This window comes from Cervus canadensis, chromosome 28 (assembly GCF_019320065.1).
Source record: "Cervus canadensis isolate Bull #8, Minnesota chromosome 28, ASM1932006v1, whole genome shotgun sequence".
In the NCBI taxonomy this organism is placed as follows: domain Eukaryota; kingdom Metazoa; phylum Chordata; class Mammalia; order Artiodactyla; family Cervidae; genus Cervus; species Cervus canadensis.
This window is the reverse complement of record NC_057413.1, coordinates 21,034,373-21,055,418: the sequence shown is the minus strand read 5'-3', so window position 1 is coordinate 21,055,418 and position 21,046 is coordinate 21,034,373. Positions and strand designations below refer to the sequence as shown.

At 37.8% G+C, this 21,046-nt stretch overlaps 3 protein-coding genes and 1 pseudogene across 3 annotated transcripts; all 4 read left to right on the top strand.

Moving 5' to 3' along the window:
* Nucleotides 1–629: 629 nt before the first annotated feature.
* Nucleotides 630–1,571, top strand: LOC122430044 (olfactory receptor 12D2-like). The gene has a single exon (XM_043450801.1). The coding sequence runs from the start codon at nt 630–632 to the stop codon at nt 1,569–1,571; it is 942 nt and encodes a 313-aa protein (XP_043306736.1).
* A 6,827-nt stretch (nt 1,572–8,398) lies between these two features.
* On the top strand, nt 8,399–9,322 carry LOC122430046 (olfactory receptor 12D2-like). The gene has a single exon (XM_043450804.1). The coding sequence runs from the start codon at nt 8,408–8,410 to the stop codon at nt 9,320–9,322; it is 915 nt and encodes a 304-aa protein (XP_043306739.1). The 5' UTR covers nt 8,399–8,407.
* A 5,873-nt stretch (nt 9,323–15,195) lies between these two features.
* LOC122430039 (olfactory receptor 12D2-like) lies at nt 15,196–16,131 on the top strand. Its single transcript, XM_043450797.1, has one exon. The coding sequence runs from the start codon at nt 15,205–15,207 to the stop codon at nt 16,129–16,131; it is 927 nt and encodes a 308-aa protein (XP_043306732.1). The 5' UTR covers nt 15,196–15,204.
* Nucleotides 16,132–16,263: 132 nt separating this feature from the next.
* On the top strand, nt 16,264–19,829 carry LOC122429235 (annotated as a pseudogene).
* Nucleotides 19,830–21,046: the final 1,217 nt, after the last annotated feature.

The following is a 21,046-nucleotide window of genomic DNA, read 5'->3' as shown; positions in this document are numbered from 1 at the left end:
TGATAATCTCATGGGATTTCTAGAAATGTTCCCTACTAAATTCACTTTTTTATTCTAGTCACATCATATCTTTGCCTTCTCCTTTCATGGGTTTCCCAAATATTGAATGATTCCTTTTAACAGCAAGCACTCTAATGTTTGCATCTTCATTCAGAGTTCTTTACAGCTCTTATTATTCCCTCACTGTCAATTTTTTCTTAGGCTAAAAACCCTTCAAATGACTTCGTACTAAATCAAGAGACAGTAGTATGATGGAGGGCTTAAAAATTTACCCTCTGTTAGATTGTAGGATGATAAAAGTCAAGTCTTTATCAGAAAAGATGGTAGGCTGACAATTTGCTCTGAATCCTGGGGGAAAAAATAAGATGTTCTTTTGAAAAGATGTATATATATATAGATATATAGATATATATATTTGAAAAGATATCAAATAAAAAGCAAAAGTGTTTGAATAACAGTCCATAAATGGCATGTAATGTTAATATTTAATAATCTAGTAGTCCAAATATTGTACAATCTGTGATGCTGAGACTATTTAAAACACCAATGCTCTCCCTCAAAATATTATTATCTAGATAGGAAAATCCTCAGCTGCAGGACACTGGTTCCCATCAGAGATCACATTTCATATGTTATTTTGTCTTTTCTTTCAAGTGATGCTGAATCAAACCTCAGTCACTGAATTTCTCCTCCTGGGAGTGACAGACATCCAAGTACTGCAACCTGTTCTCTTTGTGGTTTTCCTTGCCATTTACATTGTCAGCTTGGCTGGAAATGGAGCCATCCTGATGGTTGTCATCTCTGATCCAAGACTCCATTCTCCTATGTATTTTTTCCTGGGAAACCTGTCATGTCTAGATATCTGCTACTCCACGGTGACTCTGCCAAAGATGCTGGAGAACTTCCTCTCTACACACAAAGCAATTTCTTTCTTGGGATGCATTAGCCAGCTTCATTTCTTCCACTTCCTGGGTAGCACAGAGTCCATGTTGCTGGCCCTGATGGGCTTTGACCGCTTTGTGGCTATCTGCAAACCACTTCGGTACCCTCTTATCATGAGTCATCACGTCTGTTTGCAGATGGCTGTCACTGTCTGGATCATTGGTTTTTTCCATGCCCTGCTGCACTCAGTAATGACCTCTCGCTTAAACTTCTGTGGTTCCAACCATATTAATCACTTCTTCTGTGATGTTAAGCCATTGCTGGAGTTGGCCTGTGGGAACATTGAGCTCAATGAGTGGCTGCTCAATACTGTCAGAGGCACCATTGCCATGAGTTCATGCTTTCTAACATTCCTGTCCTATTTCTATATTATTATCTATCTTTTCTTCAAGACCCCTTCTTGCAGCATGCTTCATAAAGCACTGTCTACTTGTGTCTCCCACTTCTTAGTAGTTATCCTTTTCTACATCCCTGGAGTTTTTGTTTACATTCATCCTGCCACAAGTAGCTCCATGGACCAGGATCAGATCATTGCCATTATGTACAGTGTGATCACTCCCATACTAAATCCACTGATCTATACTTTGAGGAACAAGGAAGTAAAGGGGGCCTTGAGGGGGATGATGTGAAGGAGGCTGACTTGAAGATATCTGAAGAACTCTTCTGAGGCATAAATGAACAGGTAATGAGAGACTGGAGATAGTGGGTTTATACTGCCTCTCAAATTATTTACTCTTTGTAAAACAGAGTACTTGTGTGCTAAGCTGCCTCAGTCGTGTCTGACTCTCTGCGACCCTTGGACTGTAGCTTATCAGACTCCTTTGTCCATGGGATTCTCCAGGCAAGAATACTGGAGTCGGGTGAAACTTTCTCCTCCAGGGATTGAATCCATGTCTTTTATGTCTCCTGCATTGGCAGGCGGGTTCTTTACCACTAGTCCCACCTGAGAACCCTATAAAATGGAGGGAATCGTATAAAGAAAAAATAAGTGAGAAAGCCCAGTAATTTGTGTTAAACAGTACATTCCTAGGTAATATAAGGGAAATTTGAACAAATGTACACTATTCATGGAATCTTATGTTGAATTTGTTTGGGAGACATTTGTTGATACAACTGATCCGTCGTGTTTGTGCTCTTAAATAAAATCAGGTACAGAAATTTGCCTCAGTTACTCATACATTGTACAACTGGAAAGTACTTAAGTCAGTTTATCTGTGTGCTTCTGGCAACATATTATAATGTTATATATATATGGCATTATATATATATTATATATAACATTATTATATATATATGGCATTATATATACATTATATATAACACTATAATATATATATAACATAATGTGAGCAATAAAGTTATTATGCTGTTATATTTTCAGGATTTGAATTTAGGATCATGGGCTCAAATGGAAAAGTAAATGTTAACTCACACATGAGTGAAAGGATATTTTTAATCAGTATGTCATGATTTCTTTTTCTCTAAGCAGGGAAGTAAGTAATTAAAACAAATATTGCTGTTAGTTCTAGTTAACAGAGGTAAAGTAACCAATGGTTTATCTAAAGAGTTTTGTGACCTCTGACTGCAAAGATGTTTTATAGGTCAACTGACAACCTGTCAAAGATTACTGTAAAATATTGTTAAAAGTATAGTCAGTTTGAAAAAAATCTCAGGAATACATTCCTAGCTCTTAGCATGCTGTTTTCCCCTCGATTTTTGGTCAAGAATATTGAGTTTCAAAACTTTCCCTATCATTTGTTTTGTTTTTTGATTTCTATACTTATTTTCACAGATTGTAATGTGATATAATATGATGTAATTCCAGTGAAATATAAAGAATTCATCAACAATTTGTCTTGCTTTTCTTACCTGTCACCAAGTATACTGAGTGAAAGGTATTAAATAGTAATTGCTGATGTATGTTTGAAGGCTAATAGACAAGAATTACTATGTCCCTCACTTTCTAAGTTCCTAGATATGCCACTGAATCTGAAACCATGGTGAGTGCCAGTACTTATAACTATTTAGAGATACAGAATTCCATGGTGTCCAGTGTTTAGGAGTCCATATTTTTCCTGCCAAAGACACGGGTTCAATTCCTGGTTGGGGAGCTAAGATCCCACAAAACAGGTAACACAGTCAATAAGTTAAAAAATAAGAATAACAAATAAATAAAATAGAGATATAGACAGATAAGACTATAAAAGGATATTTTGAGGTCATGGACGGACTACTCAAATTTTTTACATTCACTTATGTAAATCCAAGAAATTTGGTTCTAACCTTACTCACATGGTTCTTCCATCTTCCAACTCTACCTTGTTTGGTCTCTTGATTCCAATTTTGTTTATAAAAGAATGTGTGTGGGAGAAGGCATCTTACATCCTGCACTATCTCAGACAGAATTTCTATTGAACAGAATTTTTGACATAATCCAAGCTTCATAGAGGCTGTAGACTGTAGAGGAGCACATGGTTACCTATTGCTTTCTGACATGTTGTCACCCTAAACACAGATGGTTAAACACCTATTTAATTAAACTGCATTATTCAGTGATTCAGAAATTGGGGAAAGTACAACAGAAAAGCACTGACTCTATTTAATGTTTCAGGTCTCAACTGAGATGATTTTATCAACAGATGAATGCAATGACTTGTTAAACTTCAATGTATTCGTATGACAAATGTTCTCAGAACAATCAAAAAAAAAAAAAAAGACACATATAATGTGTTATGACTGTATGGCAGTCTCTTCAAGCTATTCTTATACAAGGAGACAGGGCGGTGACTAGACAGACATTGTGAGTTTTAAGTAATCTTTCTGATTTTATGTCAAAATCAGTGTTAGACTTCTGTTTACTGATTTTATTCCTCAGCCCTATCTATAAGAAATTTTCTCAAGAAAAAATTCCTCCAGGTTTTTGTCTCATGAGTAACTCTGGGAACTGATCTCTAAGGCCAAAATGATTTCTTCCTCAAAATCATTCTTGTCACAAGAGAGATAAAGATTGATAATGCTCAGCTTCTAAACTATATTATATTTACCTGGTCTCATCAGTGTATTCCAAGGCCTTGGTTTCTTTGTTCTTTCCCATCTACTCACCAATATCATTGGATAGAATGGATAGTTCTAAGGTCATTGTTTGTAGAGATTGGGGGAGCCAGAGGCAAGTGCTGAAGACGTCATTTGGCAAATGGAGTAATGGGATCAGCTTTCAAAGTGGACTACAGAGAGTCCAAGTTCTGCACTCGGTGGACCGCGTAAGGTCGGCAGTCTATTTGATTTGTGGGTCTGTTTCCAATGCAGTATGTAAATCAAGCCAGCTGAAAGAAAATATCTTAATGATTAAGACAGCTACTGTAGAACTGTCTAAATGGAAGTCAAATATATAAGCCAGAGTTAGGAAAATAAGTTGAAATTAAAAGTGTAACTTGAGAGTTATCTGTTTATAGATATATAAAGCACAGAACTAGAAGACAGAGAAGAGGAGATGCACAAAAGTGTATAATAGGAGGAAGAACAGTAACCACCAAGGAGACTGTGAAGCAGTGAACATGTTGGCTCTCCTGATGCAGTTTTTTTAATTGGAGTATAATTGCTTTACCATGCTGTGTTAGTTTCTACTATACAACATGACTCAGCTCTCTGTATATACTTCTGTTTGCAAAATTTGTTTCAGATGCCGATGGCATGGATGCTGATGGCATGGGCATTAGTAATAGGGGCTAGGGACAGTGAGCCTGGTAAGCTGCTGATGAAATTAATAATTAGGAAATTATGAATGTGATGAATATAGTATGAACTTTGGCAAAGCAACAAAAATGAAACACAATTGAAAGGTGGACCAAGTACATTGCATTTGTAATGGTAATTAGAAAGCTTGGATAGATGTCGGATTGCATATAGATATTCCTTGGATGAAGCAGATAGAAAGCTACTACTAGAGAAAGCAAGAAGTGAAGACACACTTTGGAGATATCAGCCTCGTTCTCCTAGAGAGAAGTATGAGGTCTCGGATCCCAAAATAAAAGAAAATATTTGAGTTAAAACCAACTGTAGGAGAGTCCTGGTGGTCCAGTGGTTAAGAATCTGCCTGCCAATGCAGGGGACACAGGTTTCATTACTGGTCCGGGAAGAGCTTACATGCTGCTGATCAGCTAATCCCATGCGCCACAACTCTTGATCCCAAACTCTAGAGCCTGCGATCCACAACTACTGAAGCCCCCACCCTCTAGAGTCCATGCTCTGCAACCTGAGAAGCCACCACAATGAGAAGCCCGTGCACCCCAACTGGAGAGTAGCCTGGGCTCACCACAGCGGGAGAAAGGCCATGCACAGCAGTGAAGACTCGGTGCTGCCAAAAATAAACAAATATAATTTTTTAAAAAAAACCACCAACAGTGAAGTGTCAGACTCAGAAAGAACAAAAGGAATATGCTTCTCCTCATTCCTCTCTTTTGTATTCCATAGAACCACAGTAATAAATGAGTAGAATACCTAAACGATAATCAGCTTTCTGTACAGAGCAATAGGATGTGAGTGGCGCTCATTCCTTAACTGTCATTGCCCAATTTCCCTCCATTTTATATAGAATTCTCCCAGAGCAGTCCCCAAGATGAGAAAGTGTATCCATACCTCTGTCCCAGGAAGTGAAAGATAATTTTAGAGAGTGCAATACTATGTGAAGTAAGTCAGAGAAGGAGAAATATCATGTGACATCCTTTATATGTGGATTCTCAAAGAAAATGATACAAATGAACCTATTTGTGGGACAGAAAAAGACTCACAAACTTAGAAAATGAACTTACAGGTGCCAGGGGAAGGGATAGTTAGGGACTTTGGCATGGTTGTGTACACACTGCTATATTTAAAATGGATAACCAACAAGAACCTATTATATAGCACATGGAACTCTCTCAGTGTTATGTGCTGGCCAGGATACGAGGGGAATTTGGAAGGGAAGAATGGATACATTTACATGTATGACCTGAGTCCCTTCACTCTTCATGTGAAACTACCACAACATTGTTAATTGGCTATGCTCCATTTAAAAATAGAAAATTTAAAGTTTGCGGGAAAAAAGGAAAATGTAGGCCATTGAGACCTATACTGTCTGTGATTCTTAAACTAAGAAAGAAGTACAGTAAGGAAAGAAAATAGGAATGATGGGAAAAAAAAATGCAGTTTTTTAAGAAATCTCCACATTGTTTTCCATAGTGACTGTACTAGTTTGCATTCCCACCAACACTGTAAGAAGGTTCCCTTTTCTCCACAGACAAAGGATTAATCTCAAAAATATACAAGCAACTCCTGAAGCTCAATTCCAGAAAAATAAATGACCCAATCAAAAAATGGGCCAAAGAACTAAACAGACATTTCTCCAAAGAAGACATACAGATGTCTAACAAACACATGAAAAGGTGCTCAACATCACTCATTATTAGAGAAATGCAAATCAAAACCACAATGAGGTACCATTACACACCAGTCAGGATGGCTGCTATCCAAAAGTCTACAAGCAATAAATGCTGGAGAGGGTGTGGAGAAAAGGGAACCCTCTTACACTGTTGGTGGGAATGCAAACTAGTACAGCCACTATGGAAAACAGTGTGGAGATTTCTTAAAAAACTGCATTTTTGTTTTATACAGAGTGAAGTAAGCCAGAAAGATAAAGAACATTACAGCATACTAAAGCATATATATGGAATTTAGAAAGATGGTAATGATAACCCTATATGCAAAACAGAAAAAGAGACACAGAAGTACAGAACAGACTTTTGAACTCTGTGGGAGAAGGTGAGGGTGGGATGTTTCGAAAGAACAGCATGTATATTATCTATGGTGAAACAGATCACCAGCCCAGGTGGGATGCATGAGACAAGTGCTCAGGCCTGGTGCACTGGGAAGACCCAGAGGAGTCGGGTGGAGAGGGAGGTGGGAGGGGGAATCGGGATGGGGAATACATGTAACTCTATGGCTGATTCATGTCAATGTATGACAAAACCCACTGAAATGTTGTGAAGTAATTAGCCTCCAATAAAAAAAATTTTAAAAAAAAATGCAACTCAAGATAGGAGCTCCCCAAGGAGAATTCTCTCATACTGCAGGTATAGAAAGATCCTCCCAAACCCCAGGGACATTCTCTCTCAGGGTTTGTCTGAAGATCTGTGGAACATAAAAGACAGGCAGAATTTCAGAAAGAAGAGGTTTTGGAAGATAAAGAGCTTATATACTTAGTCCCAATATAAGAAGTCACTTCAAATACATTTTTACTCTTTATTTTTCTTAATGTTTTTCTATTACTTACTTTACAGGAGTGTCAACCTGGTAAACTTTCTTAGCGGTGAATTTAAACACTCAAACAGGTAGGAGAATGAACCAGGAGACAAGCTGAGGAGTTGCACTTATTGTCTATCTTCTTGCGAGTATTAAAGTTGAATGCCCAGGATTTAGGGCTAGTTTCCTATCTTATGATGGACTCCCCATTGCGTTTGTGGATTATGAAGGATCATTACTGCCTACATTGTTATTGCCTTTTTCTAAGTGTTCTCTAGACTAAATATGTGATCCTTAAATATTCAGGATGCAGTGAATTAAGCCATTTGGTACATAAAGTCTGATTACTATTATCTTCAGATGTTACGAAATGGTTCTCTTCCCCAAGGATTTTTGCAACAATTTTGTCTTGAGGGTAGAGAACCAAAAATGATGTTTGGCATGTCATGTGTCTCTTAAGCAGGAGTGATAAAGTTTAATAATATGCAAAACATACATGGTTATCAAGGAAAGCTACTCTGAATACCTGGAAGCCAGCCTTCAATAAAGGTGATATAAAGGTTAGATAATTACTCCAAATTTTCTCTAGCTATAAGGGTGAGAATCCCATGGAATTGCTAGAAATTTTCCCTACTGAATTCACTTTTTAATTCTAGTCACATCAAATCTTTTTCTTCTCCTTTCAAGGAGTTCCCAAGCTTAAAATGTTTCCTTTTTATAGAAAGCATTCCATGGTTTGCATCTCTATTTTGATTTCCTTAGAGCTCTTACTGTTCTCTCATTGTTGATTTTTCTTAAGTAAATCAAATGAGTTCTTACTTTGTTAAGAAAAAGCAGTGTAGTGGAGTATTTCAAAATCTACTCTCTGTTAGATCTTAAGATGATAAAACACAAATGTTATTAGAGAAGATGGTAGGCTGGCAACATGCTCTGAATCCCTGGAAGAAAGAAAAGTATTGATAAATCTAATTTTTTAAAAGTGTTTGAGTAACAGTCCACAAACACCAAGTAACTTTAATATTTAATAATCTAGTGGCCCAAATATTGTACAATCTGCGATGCTGGGACTATTTCAATAGCAATGCTCTCTCAAAATATTATTGTCTGGGCGAGAAAATTCTCAGCAGGAGGAATCCAGTTCCCATCAGAGATAGCATTCCATACCTTACTTGGTCTTTTCTTTCAAGTGATGCTGAATCGAACATCAGTCACCGAATTTCTCCTCCTGCCAGTGACAGACATCCAAGTACTGCAGCCTGTTCTCTTTGTAGTTTTCCTTGCCGTTTACATTATCAATGTGTCTGGAAATGCAGCGATCCTGATGGTTGTCATCTCTGATCCAAGACTCCATTCTGCTATGTATTTTTTCCTGGGAAACCTGTCATGTCTAGATATCTGCTTCTCCACAGTGACTCTGCCAAAGATGCTGGAGAACTTCCTGTCTACACGCAAAGCAATTTCTTTCTTGGGATGCATAAGCCAGCTTCATTTCTTCCACTTCATGGGCAGCACAGAGTCCATGTTACTGACCGTGATGGGCTTTGACCGCTTTGTGGCTATCTGCAAACCACTTCATTATACTCTTATAATGAATCATCAGGTCTGTTTGCAGATGGCTGTCACTGTCTGGATCATTGGTTTTTCCCATGCCCTGCTGCACTCAGTGATGACCTCTCGCTTAAACTTCTGTGGTTCCAACCATATTAATCACTTCTTCTGTGATGTTAAGCCATTGCTGGAGTTGGCCTGTGGGAACACTGAGCTCAACCAGTGGCTGCTCAATACTGTCACAGGCACCATTGCCATGGGCTCATTCTTTCTAACATTCCTGTCCTATTTCTATATTATTATCTATCTTTTCTTCAAGACCCGTTCTTTCAGCATGCTTCATAAAGCACTGTCTACTTGTGTCTCCCACTTCATGGTAGTTGTTCTTTTCTTCGTCCCTGTTGTTTTTGTTTACATTCATCCTGCCTCAAGTAGCTCCATGGACCAGGATCAGATCATTGCCATTATGTACAGTGTGGTCACTCCCATACTAAATCCACTGATCTATACTTTAAGGAACAAGGAAGTAAAGGGGGCCTTGAGGAGGAGGATGTGAAGGAGGCTGACTTGAAGATATCTGAAGAACTCTTCTGAGGCATAAATGAACAGGTAATGAGAGACTGGAGATAGTGGGTTTATACTGCCTCTCAAATTGTTTACTCTTTGTAAAACACAGTACTTGTGTGCTAAGTTGCTTCAGTCGTGTCTGACTCTCTGCGACCCTTGGACTGTAGTTTATCCGGCTTCTTTGTCCATGGGATTCTCCAGGCAAGAATACTGGAGTCAGTTACCACTTCCTCCTCCAGGGATTGAATCCATGTCTTTTATGTCTCCTGCATTGGCAGGCGGGTTCTTTACCACTAGTCCCACCTGAGAAGCCTATAAAATGGAGGGAATAGTATAAAGAAAAAATAAGTAAGAAAGCCCAGTAAGTTGTGTTAAACAGTGCATTCCTAGGTAATACAAGGGAAATTTGAACAAATGTACGCTATTCATGGAATCTTAAGTTGAATTTGTTTGGGAGATATTTGTTGATACAACTGATCCGTCGTGTTTGTGCTCTTAAATAAAATCAGGTACAGAAATTTGCCTCAGTTACTCATACATTGTACAACTGGAAAGTACTTAAGTCAGTTTATCTGTGTGCTTCTGGCAACATATTATAATGTTATATATAAACATTATAATATATATATATAACATAATGTGAGCAATAAAGTTATTATGCTGTTGTATTTTCAGGATTTGAATTTAGGATCATGGGCTCAAATTGAAAAGTAAATGTTAACTCACACATGAGTGAAAGGATATTTTTAATCAGTATGTCATGATTTCTTTTTCTCTAAGCAGGGAAGCAAGTAATTAAAACAAATATTGCTGTTAGTTCTAATTAACAGAGGTAAAGTAACCAATGGTTTATCTAAAGAGTTTTGTGACCTCTGACTGCAAAGATGTTTTATAGGTCAACTGACAACCTGTCAAAGATTACTGTAAAATATTGTTAAAAGTATAGTCAGTTTGAAAAAAATCTCAGGAATACATTCTTAGCTCTTAGCATGCTGTTTTCCCCTCGATTTTTGGTCAAGAATATTGAGTTTCAAAACTTTCCCTATCATTTGTTTTGTTTTTTGATTTCTATACTTATTTTCACAGATTGTAATGTGATATAATATGATGTAATTCCACTGAAATATAAAGAATTCATCAACAATTTGTCTTGCTTTCCTTACCTGTCACCAAGCTATACTGAGTGAAAGGTATTAAATAGTAACTGCTGAAGTACGTTTGGAGGCTAATAGACAAGAATTACTATGTTCCTCACTTTTTAAGTTCCTAGATATGCCACTGAATCTGAAACCATGGTGAGTGCCAGTACTTACAACTATTTAGAGATACAGAATTCCATGGTGTCCAGTGTTTAGGACTCCAGATATTCCCTGCCAAAGACACGGGTTCAATTCCTGGTTGGGGAGCTAAGATCCCACAGAACAGGTAACATAGTCAATAAGTTAAAAAATAAGAATAATAAATAAATAAAATAGAGATATAGACAGATAAGACTATAAAAGGATATTTTGAGGTCATGGACGGACTACTCAAATTTTTTACATTCACTTATGTAAATCCAAGAAATTTGGTTCTAACCTTACTCACATGGTTCTTCCATCTTCCAACTCTACCTTGTTTGGTCTCTTGATTCCAATTTTGTTTATAAAAGAATGTGTGTGGGAGAAGGCATCTTACATCCTGCACTATCTCAGACAGAATTTCTATTGAACAGAATTTTTGACATAATCCAAGCTTCATAGAGGCTGTAGACTGTAGAGGAGCACATGGTTACCTATTGCTTTCTGACATGTTGTCACCCTAAACACAGATGGTTAAACACCTATTTAATTAAACTGCATTATTCAGTGATTCAGAAATTGGGGAAAGTACAACAGAAAAGCACTGACTCTATTTAATGTTTCAGGTCTCAACTGAGATGACTTTATCAACAGATGAATGAAATGATTTGTTAAACTTCAATGTATTTGTATGACAAATGTTCTCAGAACAATAAAAATAAAAGACACATATAATGTGCTATGCCTGTATGTCAATCTCTTCGAGCTATTCTTATATAAGGAGACAGGGTGGTGACTAGACATAAATTGTGAGTTTTAAGTAATCTTTCTGATTTTGTGCCCAAATCAGTGTTAGACTTCTCTTTATTGATTTTATTCCTCAGCCCTATCTATAAGAAATTTTCTCAAGAAAAAATTCCTCCAGGTTTTTGTCTAATGAGTAACTCTGGGAACTGATCTCTGAGGCCAAAATGATTTCTTCCTCAAAATCCTTCTTGTCACAAGAGAGATAAAGATTGATAATGCTCAGCTTCTAAACTATATTATATTTACCTGGTCTCATCAGTGTATTCCAAGGCCTTGGTTTCTTTGTTCTTTCCCATCTACTCACCAATATCATTGGATAGAATGGATAGTTCTAAGGTCATTGTTTGTAGAGATTGGGGTAGCCAGAGGCAAGTGTTGAAGATGTCGTTTGGCAAATGGAGTAAAGGGATCAGCTTTCAAAGTGAACTACAGAGAGTCCAAGTTCTGCACTCGGTGGACCGCGTAAGGTCGGCAGTCTATTTGATTTGTGGGTCTGTTTCCAATGCAGTATGTAAATCAAGCCAGCTGAAAGAAAATATCTTAATGATTAAGACAGCTACTGTAGAACTGTCTAAATGGAAGTCAAATAAATAAGCCAGAGTTAGGAAAATAAGTTGAAATTAAAAGTGTAACTTGAGAGTTATCTGTTTATAGATATATAAAGCACAGAACTAGAAGACAGAGAAGAGGAGATGCACAAAAGTGTATAATAGGAGGAAGAACAGTAACCACCAAGGAGACTGTAAAGCAGTGAACATGTTGGCTCTCCTGATGCAGTTTTTTTAATTGGAGTATAATTGCTTTACCATGCTGTGTTAGTTTCTACTATACAACATGACTCAGCTCTCTGTATATACTTCTGTTTGCAAAATTTGTTTCAGATGCTGATGGCATGGATGCTGATGGCATGGGCATTAGTAATAGGGGCTAGGGACAGTGAGCCTGGTAAGCTGCTGATGAAATTAATAATTAGGAAATTATGAATGTGATGAATATAGTATGAACTTTGGCAAAGCAACAAAAATGAAACACAATTGAAAGGTGGACCAAGTACATTGCATTTGTAATGGTAATTAGAAAGCTTGGATAGATGTTGGATTGCATATAGATATTCCTTGGATGAAGCAGATAGAAAGCTACTACTAGAGAAAGCAAGAAGTGAAGACACACTTTGGAGATATCAGCCTCGTTCTCCTAGAGAGAAGTATGAGGTCTCGGATCCCAAAAAACAGAAAATATTTGAGTTAAAACCAACTGTAGGAGAGTCCTGGTGGTCCAGTGGTTAAGAATCTGCCTGCCAATGCAGGGGACACAGGTTTCATTACTGGTCCGGGAAGATCTTACATGCTGCTGAGCAGCTAATCCCATGAGCCACAACTCTTGATCCCAAACTCTAGAGCCTGCAAACCAAAGCCACTGAAGCCCCCACCCTCTAGAGTCCATGCTCTGCAACCTGAGAAGCCACCACAATGAGAAGCCCGTGCACCACAACCAGGGAGTAGCCTGGGCTCACCACAGCGGGAGAAAGGCCATGCACAGCAGTGAAGACTCAGTGCTGCCAAAAATAAACAAATAAAATTTTTTAAAAAACCACCAACAGTGAAGTGTCAGACTCAGAAGGAACAAAAGGAATATGCTTCTCCTCATTCGTCTCTTTTGTATTCCATAGAACCACAGTAACAAATGAGTAGAATACCTAAACGATAATCATCTTTCTGTACAGAGCAATAGGATGTGACTGGCGCTCATTCCTTAACTGTCACTGCCCAATTTCCCTCCATTTTATATAGCATTCTCCCAGAGCAGTCCCCAGGATGAGAAAGTGTATCCATACCTCTGTCCCAGGAAGTGAAAGATAATTTTAGAGAGTGCAATACTATGTGAAGTAAGTCAGAGAAGGAGAAATATCATATGACATCCTTTGTATGTGGATTCTGAAAGGAAATGATACAAATGAGCTTACTTGTGGGACAGAAAAAGACTCACAAACTTAGAAAATGAACTTACAGGTGCCAGGGGAAGGGATAGTTAGGGACTTTGGTATGGTCGTGTACACACTGCTATATTTAAAATGGATAACCAACAAGAACCTACTGTATAGCACATGGAACTCTCTCAGTGTTATGTGCTGGCCAGGAGGCAAGGGGAATTTGGAAGGGAAGAATGGATACATTTACATGCATGACCTGAGCCCCTTCTCTCTTCATGTGAAACTACCACAACATTGTTAATTGGCTATACTCCAATTAAAAATAGAAAGTTTAAAGTTTGGGGAAAAAAAAGAAAAAGTAGGCCATTGAGACCTGTACTGTCTGTGACTCTTAAACTAAGAAAGAAGTACAGTAAGGAAAGAAAATTGGAACGATGGGAAAAAACAAAAATGGAACTCAAGATAGGAGCTCCCCAAGGAGAATTCTCTCATACTGCAGGTATAGAAAGATCCTCCCAAACCCCAGGGACATTCTCTCTCAGGGTTTGTCTGAAGACCTGCGGAACATAAAAGACAGGCAGAATTTCAGAAAGAAAAGCTTTTGGAAAATGAAGAGTATATACTTAATCCCAATATAAGCTGTCACTTCAAATATATTTTTTATCTTTATTTTTCATAATGTTTTTCTATTATTTACTTTACAGGGATGTCAACCTGGTAAACTTTCTTGGTGGTGAACTTGAACACTCAAACAGGTATGAGAATGAACCAGGAGACAAGCTGAGGAGTTGCACTTATTGTCTATCTTCTTGCTAGTATTAAAGTTGAATGCCCAGGATTTAGGCTAGTTTCCTATCTTATGATGGACTCCCCATTGCATTTGTGGATTATAAAGGCTCATTACTTCATATATTTTTATTGCCATGCTCTAAGTGTTCTCCAGAGTAAATATGTGGTCTTTAAATATTCAGGATGCAGAGAAATAAATCATTTGGTACATAAAGTGTGATTACTATTATCTTTAGATGTTACGAAATGGTTCTCTTCCCCAAGGATTTTTGAAACAATTTTGTCTTGAGGGTAGAGAACCAAACATGATGTTTGGCATATCATGTGTCTCTTAAGCAGGAGTGATAAAGTTTAATAATATGCAAAACATACATGGTTATCAAGGAAAGCTACTCTGAATACCTGGAAGCCAGCCTTCAATAAAGGTGATATAAAGGTTAGATAATTACTCCAAATTTTCTCTAGCTATAAGGGTGAGAATCCCATGGGATTGCTAGAAATTTTCCCTACTGAATTCACTTTTTAATTCTAGTCACATCAAATCTTTTTCTTCTCCTTTCAAGGATTTCCCAAGCTTAAAATGTTTCCTTTTTATAGAAGGCATTCCATGGTTTGCATCTCTATTTTGATTTCCTTAGAGCTCTTACTGTTCTCTCATTGTTGATTTTTCTTAAGTAAATCAAATGAGTTCTTACTTTGTTAAGAAAAAGCAGTGTAGTGGAGTATTTCAAAATCTACTCTCTGTTAGATCTTAAGATGATAAAACACAAAGGTTATTAGAGAAGACGGTAGGTTGGCAACATGCTCTGAATCCCTGGAAGAAAGAAAAATATTGATAAATCTAATTTTTTCAAAGTGTTTGAGTAACGGTCCACAAACACCAAGTAACTTTAATATTTAATAATCTAGTGGCCCAAATATTGTACAATCTGCGATGCTGGGACTATTTAAATAGCAATGCTCTCTCAAAATATTATTGTCTGGGCGAGAAAATTCTCAGCAGGAGGAATCCAGTTCCCATCAGAGATAGCATTCCATACTTTACTTGGTCTTTTCTTTCAAGTGATGCTGAATCGAACATCAGTCACTGAATTTCTCCTCCTGCCAGTGACAGACATCCAAGTACTGCAGCCTGTTCTGTTTGTGGTTTTCCTTGCCATTTACATTATCAATGTGTCTGGAAATGCAGCGATCCTGATGGTTGTCATCTCTGATCCAAGACTCCATTCTACTATGTATTTTTTCCTGGGAAACCTGTCATGTCTAGATATCTGCTTCTCCACAGTGACTCTGCCAAAGATGCTGGAGAACTTCCTGTCTACACGCAAAGCAATTTCTTTCTTGGGATGCATAAGCCAGCTTCATTTCTTCCACTTCCTGGGCAGCACAGAGTCCATGTTGCTGACCGTGATGGGCTTTGACCGCTTTGTGGCTATCTGCAAACCACTTCATTATACTCTTATAATGAATCATCAGGTCTGTTTGCAGATGGCTGTCACTGTCTGGATCATTGGTTTTTTCCATGCCCTGCTGCACTCAGTAATGACCTCTCGCTTAAACTTCTGTGGTTCCAACCATATTAATCACTTCTTCTGTGATGTTAAGCCATTGCTGGAGTTGGCCTGTGGGAACATTGAGCTCAATGAGTGGCTGCTCAATACTGTCACAGGCACCATTGCCATGAGTTCATGCTTTCTAACATTCCTGTCCTATTTCTATATTATTATCTATCTTTTCTTCAAGACCCATTCTTGCAGCATGCTTCATAAAGCACTGTCTACTTGTGCCTCACACTTCTTGGTAGTTGTTCTTTTCTACATCCCTGGTGTTTTTGTTTACATTCATCCTGCCTCAAGTAGCTCCATGGACCAGGATCAGATCAATGCCATTATGTACAGTGTGGTCACCCCTGTGCTAAATCCACTGATCTATACTTTGAGAAACAAGGAAGTAAAGGGGGCCTTGAAGAGGATGATTTCAAGGAGTCAATGACTTGAAGAAGTCTAGAGAACTCTTCTCAGGCATAAATCAACAGGCAATGAGAAACTGGAGATATGGAATTATACTGCTTGTCAGAGTGTTTACTATCTGTGAAACAAAAGGAACTGTATAAAAGAATAATAAATGGAGAAGTCCAGTAAGTCACGTTAAACAATGCATTCCTACATAATATAAGGAAAACTTGAATAAATGGGACACTGTCCATTGAATTTTATTGTTGAATTTGTTTTGGAGATATCAGTTGATAAAAATGATTTGTTATCTATTTTTTGTGTTCTTGAATAAAATCAGATACAGAAATTTGCCTCAATTACCCGTACATTGCATAGTTGGATAGTACTTCAGTATGTTTACCTAATGTGTTCCCTGCAAGTTAGCATATCATAATGTGAATAATAAAATTATACTGTTTCAGGGATTTCTCTGGTGGCCCAGTGGTTAAGACCCCAAGCTTCCAGTGCAGAAGATACAGGTTCAGTCCCTAGTCAAGAAACTAAGATCCCACATGTTGCATGGCACAGCCACAAAATAAAATAATTTTTAAAAATTATTACACTTTAAATTAAACTGTTTTCTTAAACTGCTACACTTGAAGGATTTTAATTTAGGGTCATGGACTCCACAAGAAAGTCCATGAGTTAAAGGACATTTTTAAACAGTATGTCATGATTTCTTTTTCTCTAAGCAGAGAGGCAAGTAATTAAAATAAACAGTAGTCTGAGTTCTAATTAATACAGATAGTGTAACTAATGGTTTATCTAAAGAGTTTTGTGAACGCTGACTCCAAAGATATTTAATAATTCAATTGAATAACCTGTCATAGATTACTGTAAAATATTGTTCGAAGTGGAGTCAGCTTGAAAAAAATCTCAGGAATATCTTTCTAGTTCATTATGTTATTTTCCCCTCAGTTTCTGGTCATGGAAAATTGAGTTTCAAAATTCTTCCTTTTTATTTACTTTTTGATTTCTATACTTCTTTTCACAGACTGTAACATGATATACTATGATGTAATACCAATGAAATATGCTGCTGCTGCTAAGTCGCTTCAGTCGTGTCCGACTCTGTGCGACCGCAGACAGCAGCCCACCAGGCTCCGCCGTCCCTGGGATTCTCCAGGCAAGAACACTTGAGTGGGTTGCCATGTCCTTCTCCAATGCATGAAAGTGAAAAGGGAAAGTGAAGCCGCTCAGTCGTGTCCAACACTTAGCGACCCCAAGGACTGCAACCTACCAGGCTCCTCCATCCATGTGATTTTCCAGGCAAGAGTTCTGGAGTGGGGTGCATTTGCCTCCTCCGATGAAATATGAAGAATTCATAAAAAGTTTTTGTCTTGTTTTTCTTATCTGTCACCAAACTTACACCAAGTGAAAACTATTAAATAGTAATTCCAGAAGTATTTTTGGAGCTAATTGACAAGAATTACTATGTTCCTCACTTTCTAAGTTCCTAGAAATGCCACTGGGCCTGAAACCATGGTGGGGGACAGCACTTAAAACTATTTAGAGATACAGAATGCTGCGGCAGTTCAGTGGTGAAGAGTCTGCCCTTTCACTCTCGAGGGTCCGGGTTCAATCCCTGGTTGGGAAACTAAGATACCACAAGCCAGGCAGCACAGCCAATAAATAAATACACTAAATAGAGATACAGACAAATAAGACTGTAAAAGAATATTTTGAGCTGATAGACAGACTGTTCAAATTGTTTACATTCACTTTTGTAAATCCAAAGAATTTGGTTCTGACCTTACTCACATGTTTCTTCTGTCTTCCAACTCTACCTTCTTTGGCCTCTTAATTTCAGTTTTGTTTATAAAAGAATGTATGTGGGGAGAAGATGTCTTACACTCTGAACTGTCTCAGAATCTGTGGAACAAAATTGTTGACATAATCCAACCTACACGGAGGCTGTAAACTATTGAGGAACACGTGATTACCTATAGCTGCATGGTACGCTGTCACCCTGAACACAGAAGGTTAAACACTTATTTAATTAAACTGCATTATTTTGTGATCCAGAAATTGGGAAGAGTACAGCAGGGAAGCACTGACTCTGTTTAATGATGTTACAGGTCTCAGCTGAGATGACTTGATTTAGAGATGTATGAAAATAATTTGATCAACTGTGATATATTTTCATGATAGAAATTCTCAAAACAATAAAAATAAAAGGACATATACAACAGTTTATGCCTGTATGTCAGTCTCTTCCAACTATTCTTACTTAAGGAGACAGGGCAGTAACAAGGCAGAAATTGTGACGTTTTAAGTAACCTTTCTAATTTTATTTCCAAATCAATATTTAGCTTCTGTTTAATTGTTGATTTTATTCCTCAACCCTATCTATAGGAAATTTTCTCAAGAAAAAATTTCTCCAGGTTTTTCTCTAATGAGTAACTGTGGGAACAATTGAGATCTAGTTTCTTAGCAAGTTTGATAACTTTTATCTTTTTTAAAATGAATTATAGTTTATTTACAATATTATCCTACTATCAAGTGTACAGCATAGTCATTCATTATTTTTACAGATCACGCTCCATAAAAGTTATTACAGGATAATGGCTATAATTCTCTGTGCTACACAATTGTGTACCACAGAGAATTATATTATTATATTACCATACCTCTATTTATTTCTATTTATTTATTTATTTTCTTTAGGCTTTGCTCATAGCTCAGTTGGTAAAGAATGAACCTGCAATGCAGGAGACCTGGGTTCTATCCCTGGGTTGGGAAGATCTGCTGGAGAAGGGATAGGCTACCCACTCCAGTATTCTCAGGTTTCACTTGTGGTTCAGCTGGTAAACAATCTGCCTACAATGCAGGAGACCAGGGTTCAATCTCTGGGTTGGGAAGATGTCCTGGAGAAGGGAAAGGCTACCCACTCCCGTATGCTGGCCTGGAGAATTCCATAGACTGTATAGTACATGGGGTCGCAAAGAGTTGGACATAACTGAGTAGCTTTCACTTTTATTATTTTTTTAAGTTTTATTTTTATTGGAGAATAGCCAATTAATAATGTTATGTAGGTTTCAGGTAGACAGCAAAGGGACTCAGCCACACATATATCTGTATTCATTCTCCCCCAAACTCTCCTCCCATTCAGGCTACCACATAACACTGAGCAGAGACCCAGGTGGTAGACATCAGTCTCTCTCTCTGTCTGGCCCAATTATATTTCTTTGCAGTTTTTGCTAACATGGACAACCTGCTTTTGACTGCCATGGCTATCAACAGCTACACTGCCATCTGCCATCCTCTGCACTATCCATTGCTAATGACTCCTTGCAGATGTGGACTGCTGGTGGGTGAGTCATGGGGAGTGGCCCACTCTGACTCTGATCCCAACCTTGATGCTAACCTATCATTCAATACTAATCCAGAGATGCCTCACTTTTTTGTGTGATTTTAAACCTCTCTTAAGACTTTCCTGCTCTGATGCCCGCCTCAATGAGGACCTGATGATAGTTCTGACAGGACTCAGGAATCAGCCCTCTCTTCTGTGTCATAGCTCCTATGCCCATATAATTCCTTGCTGTAGCTTGAGTTCCATCAGCACAGGGCAAAAAGAAAGCCCTGGCCACATGCAGCTCCCACCTCTCCATGGTCATCCTCTTCTACAGCTCAGTCTTTGACACCTACCTGAAGTCCCTGTCAACTTTTCATGCCACTGGGGAGTGGAAGAAATGAAGCTGGCTTATGCATCTGAAAAAAGAAATTGTTTTGTGAGTGGAGAGGGAGTCTTCCAGCAATTTTGGCTCCCTTTAAAGATGTAGAGATTGTCAAGGAAGGACAGAAATACAAACGTGGAATCAGAACAATAAGCAATGAGCACACAATAATTATTTATTTATATTATATTCATGGCATACTGTAACAAGCAATTGTTGTGATGAATATATAATGAATTGCATTGCAACAAAAATGAACTGTGATAGATGGACAAAGTACATGGCATTTGCAACAATAATTAGAATGCTTGGATCCATGTCAGATTGCATGTAGGTATTCCTTGGATGAAGCAGAAAGAATATTGTTACCTAAAGGGTACAGCAATAAGTGAAGATACACATTGGAGAGACCAGCCTCATTCTCCTAGAGATAAATGTGAGCTTTTGGGACCCCAAAATTAAATAAAATATTTAAATGTTACTACCAACGGTGAATAGTCAGATTTAGAAGGCACAAAAGCAATACTATTTCTTCGTATTCCTCTTTTGTGTTTTCCATAGAATCACAGTAATGAATGAGTATAATATTTTAACGATAATCAATTTTCTGTATGGATCAACGGGATATGACTGACTGGCCCTCATTCCTTAACTGTCATTGCCCAATTTCCTTCCATTTTTCCATGGAAGTCCTCAACATGAAGAAGTGTATCCAAATCTCTGTCCCAGGAAATGAAATGTAATTTAAGAATTCCTGAGGCCCTTGAGAACTGTACTATCTGTGGTTATGAAACTAAGAAAGAAACAGAGTAAGGAAGGAAAATAAAACAAAGAAAAAATGGAACTCAAGGTAGAAATTCCCCAAGGAGAATTATCTTATATTGCAGGTATAGAAAGGTATCTTGTTTATTCTTTCAATAATCCTCCCAAACCCCAGGGACACTCTCTCTCAGGCTCTGTATATCTAAAGATCTGTAGATCATAAAAGACAGGCAGAATTTCAGAAACAAGAGGTTTCAGAAGATGAAGAGCTTATGCTATAATTCCAATATAAACTATCACATCAAATATTTTTCTACTCTTTATTTTTCAAAAAATTTTCTATTTACTTTTCACAAGTGTCAATCTGAGAAGCCTTCTTAGCTGTGAATTTGAACACTCAATCAGGTAGGAGAATGAACCAGGAGACAGGCTGGGGAGTTGCCAATATCCTCCGTCTTCTTGCCTGTATTAAAT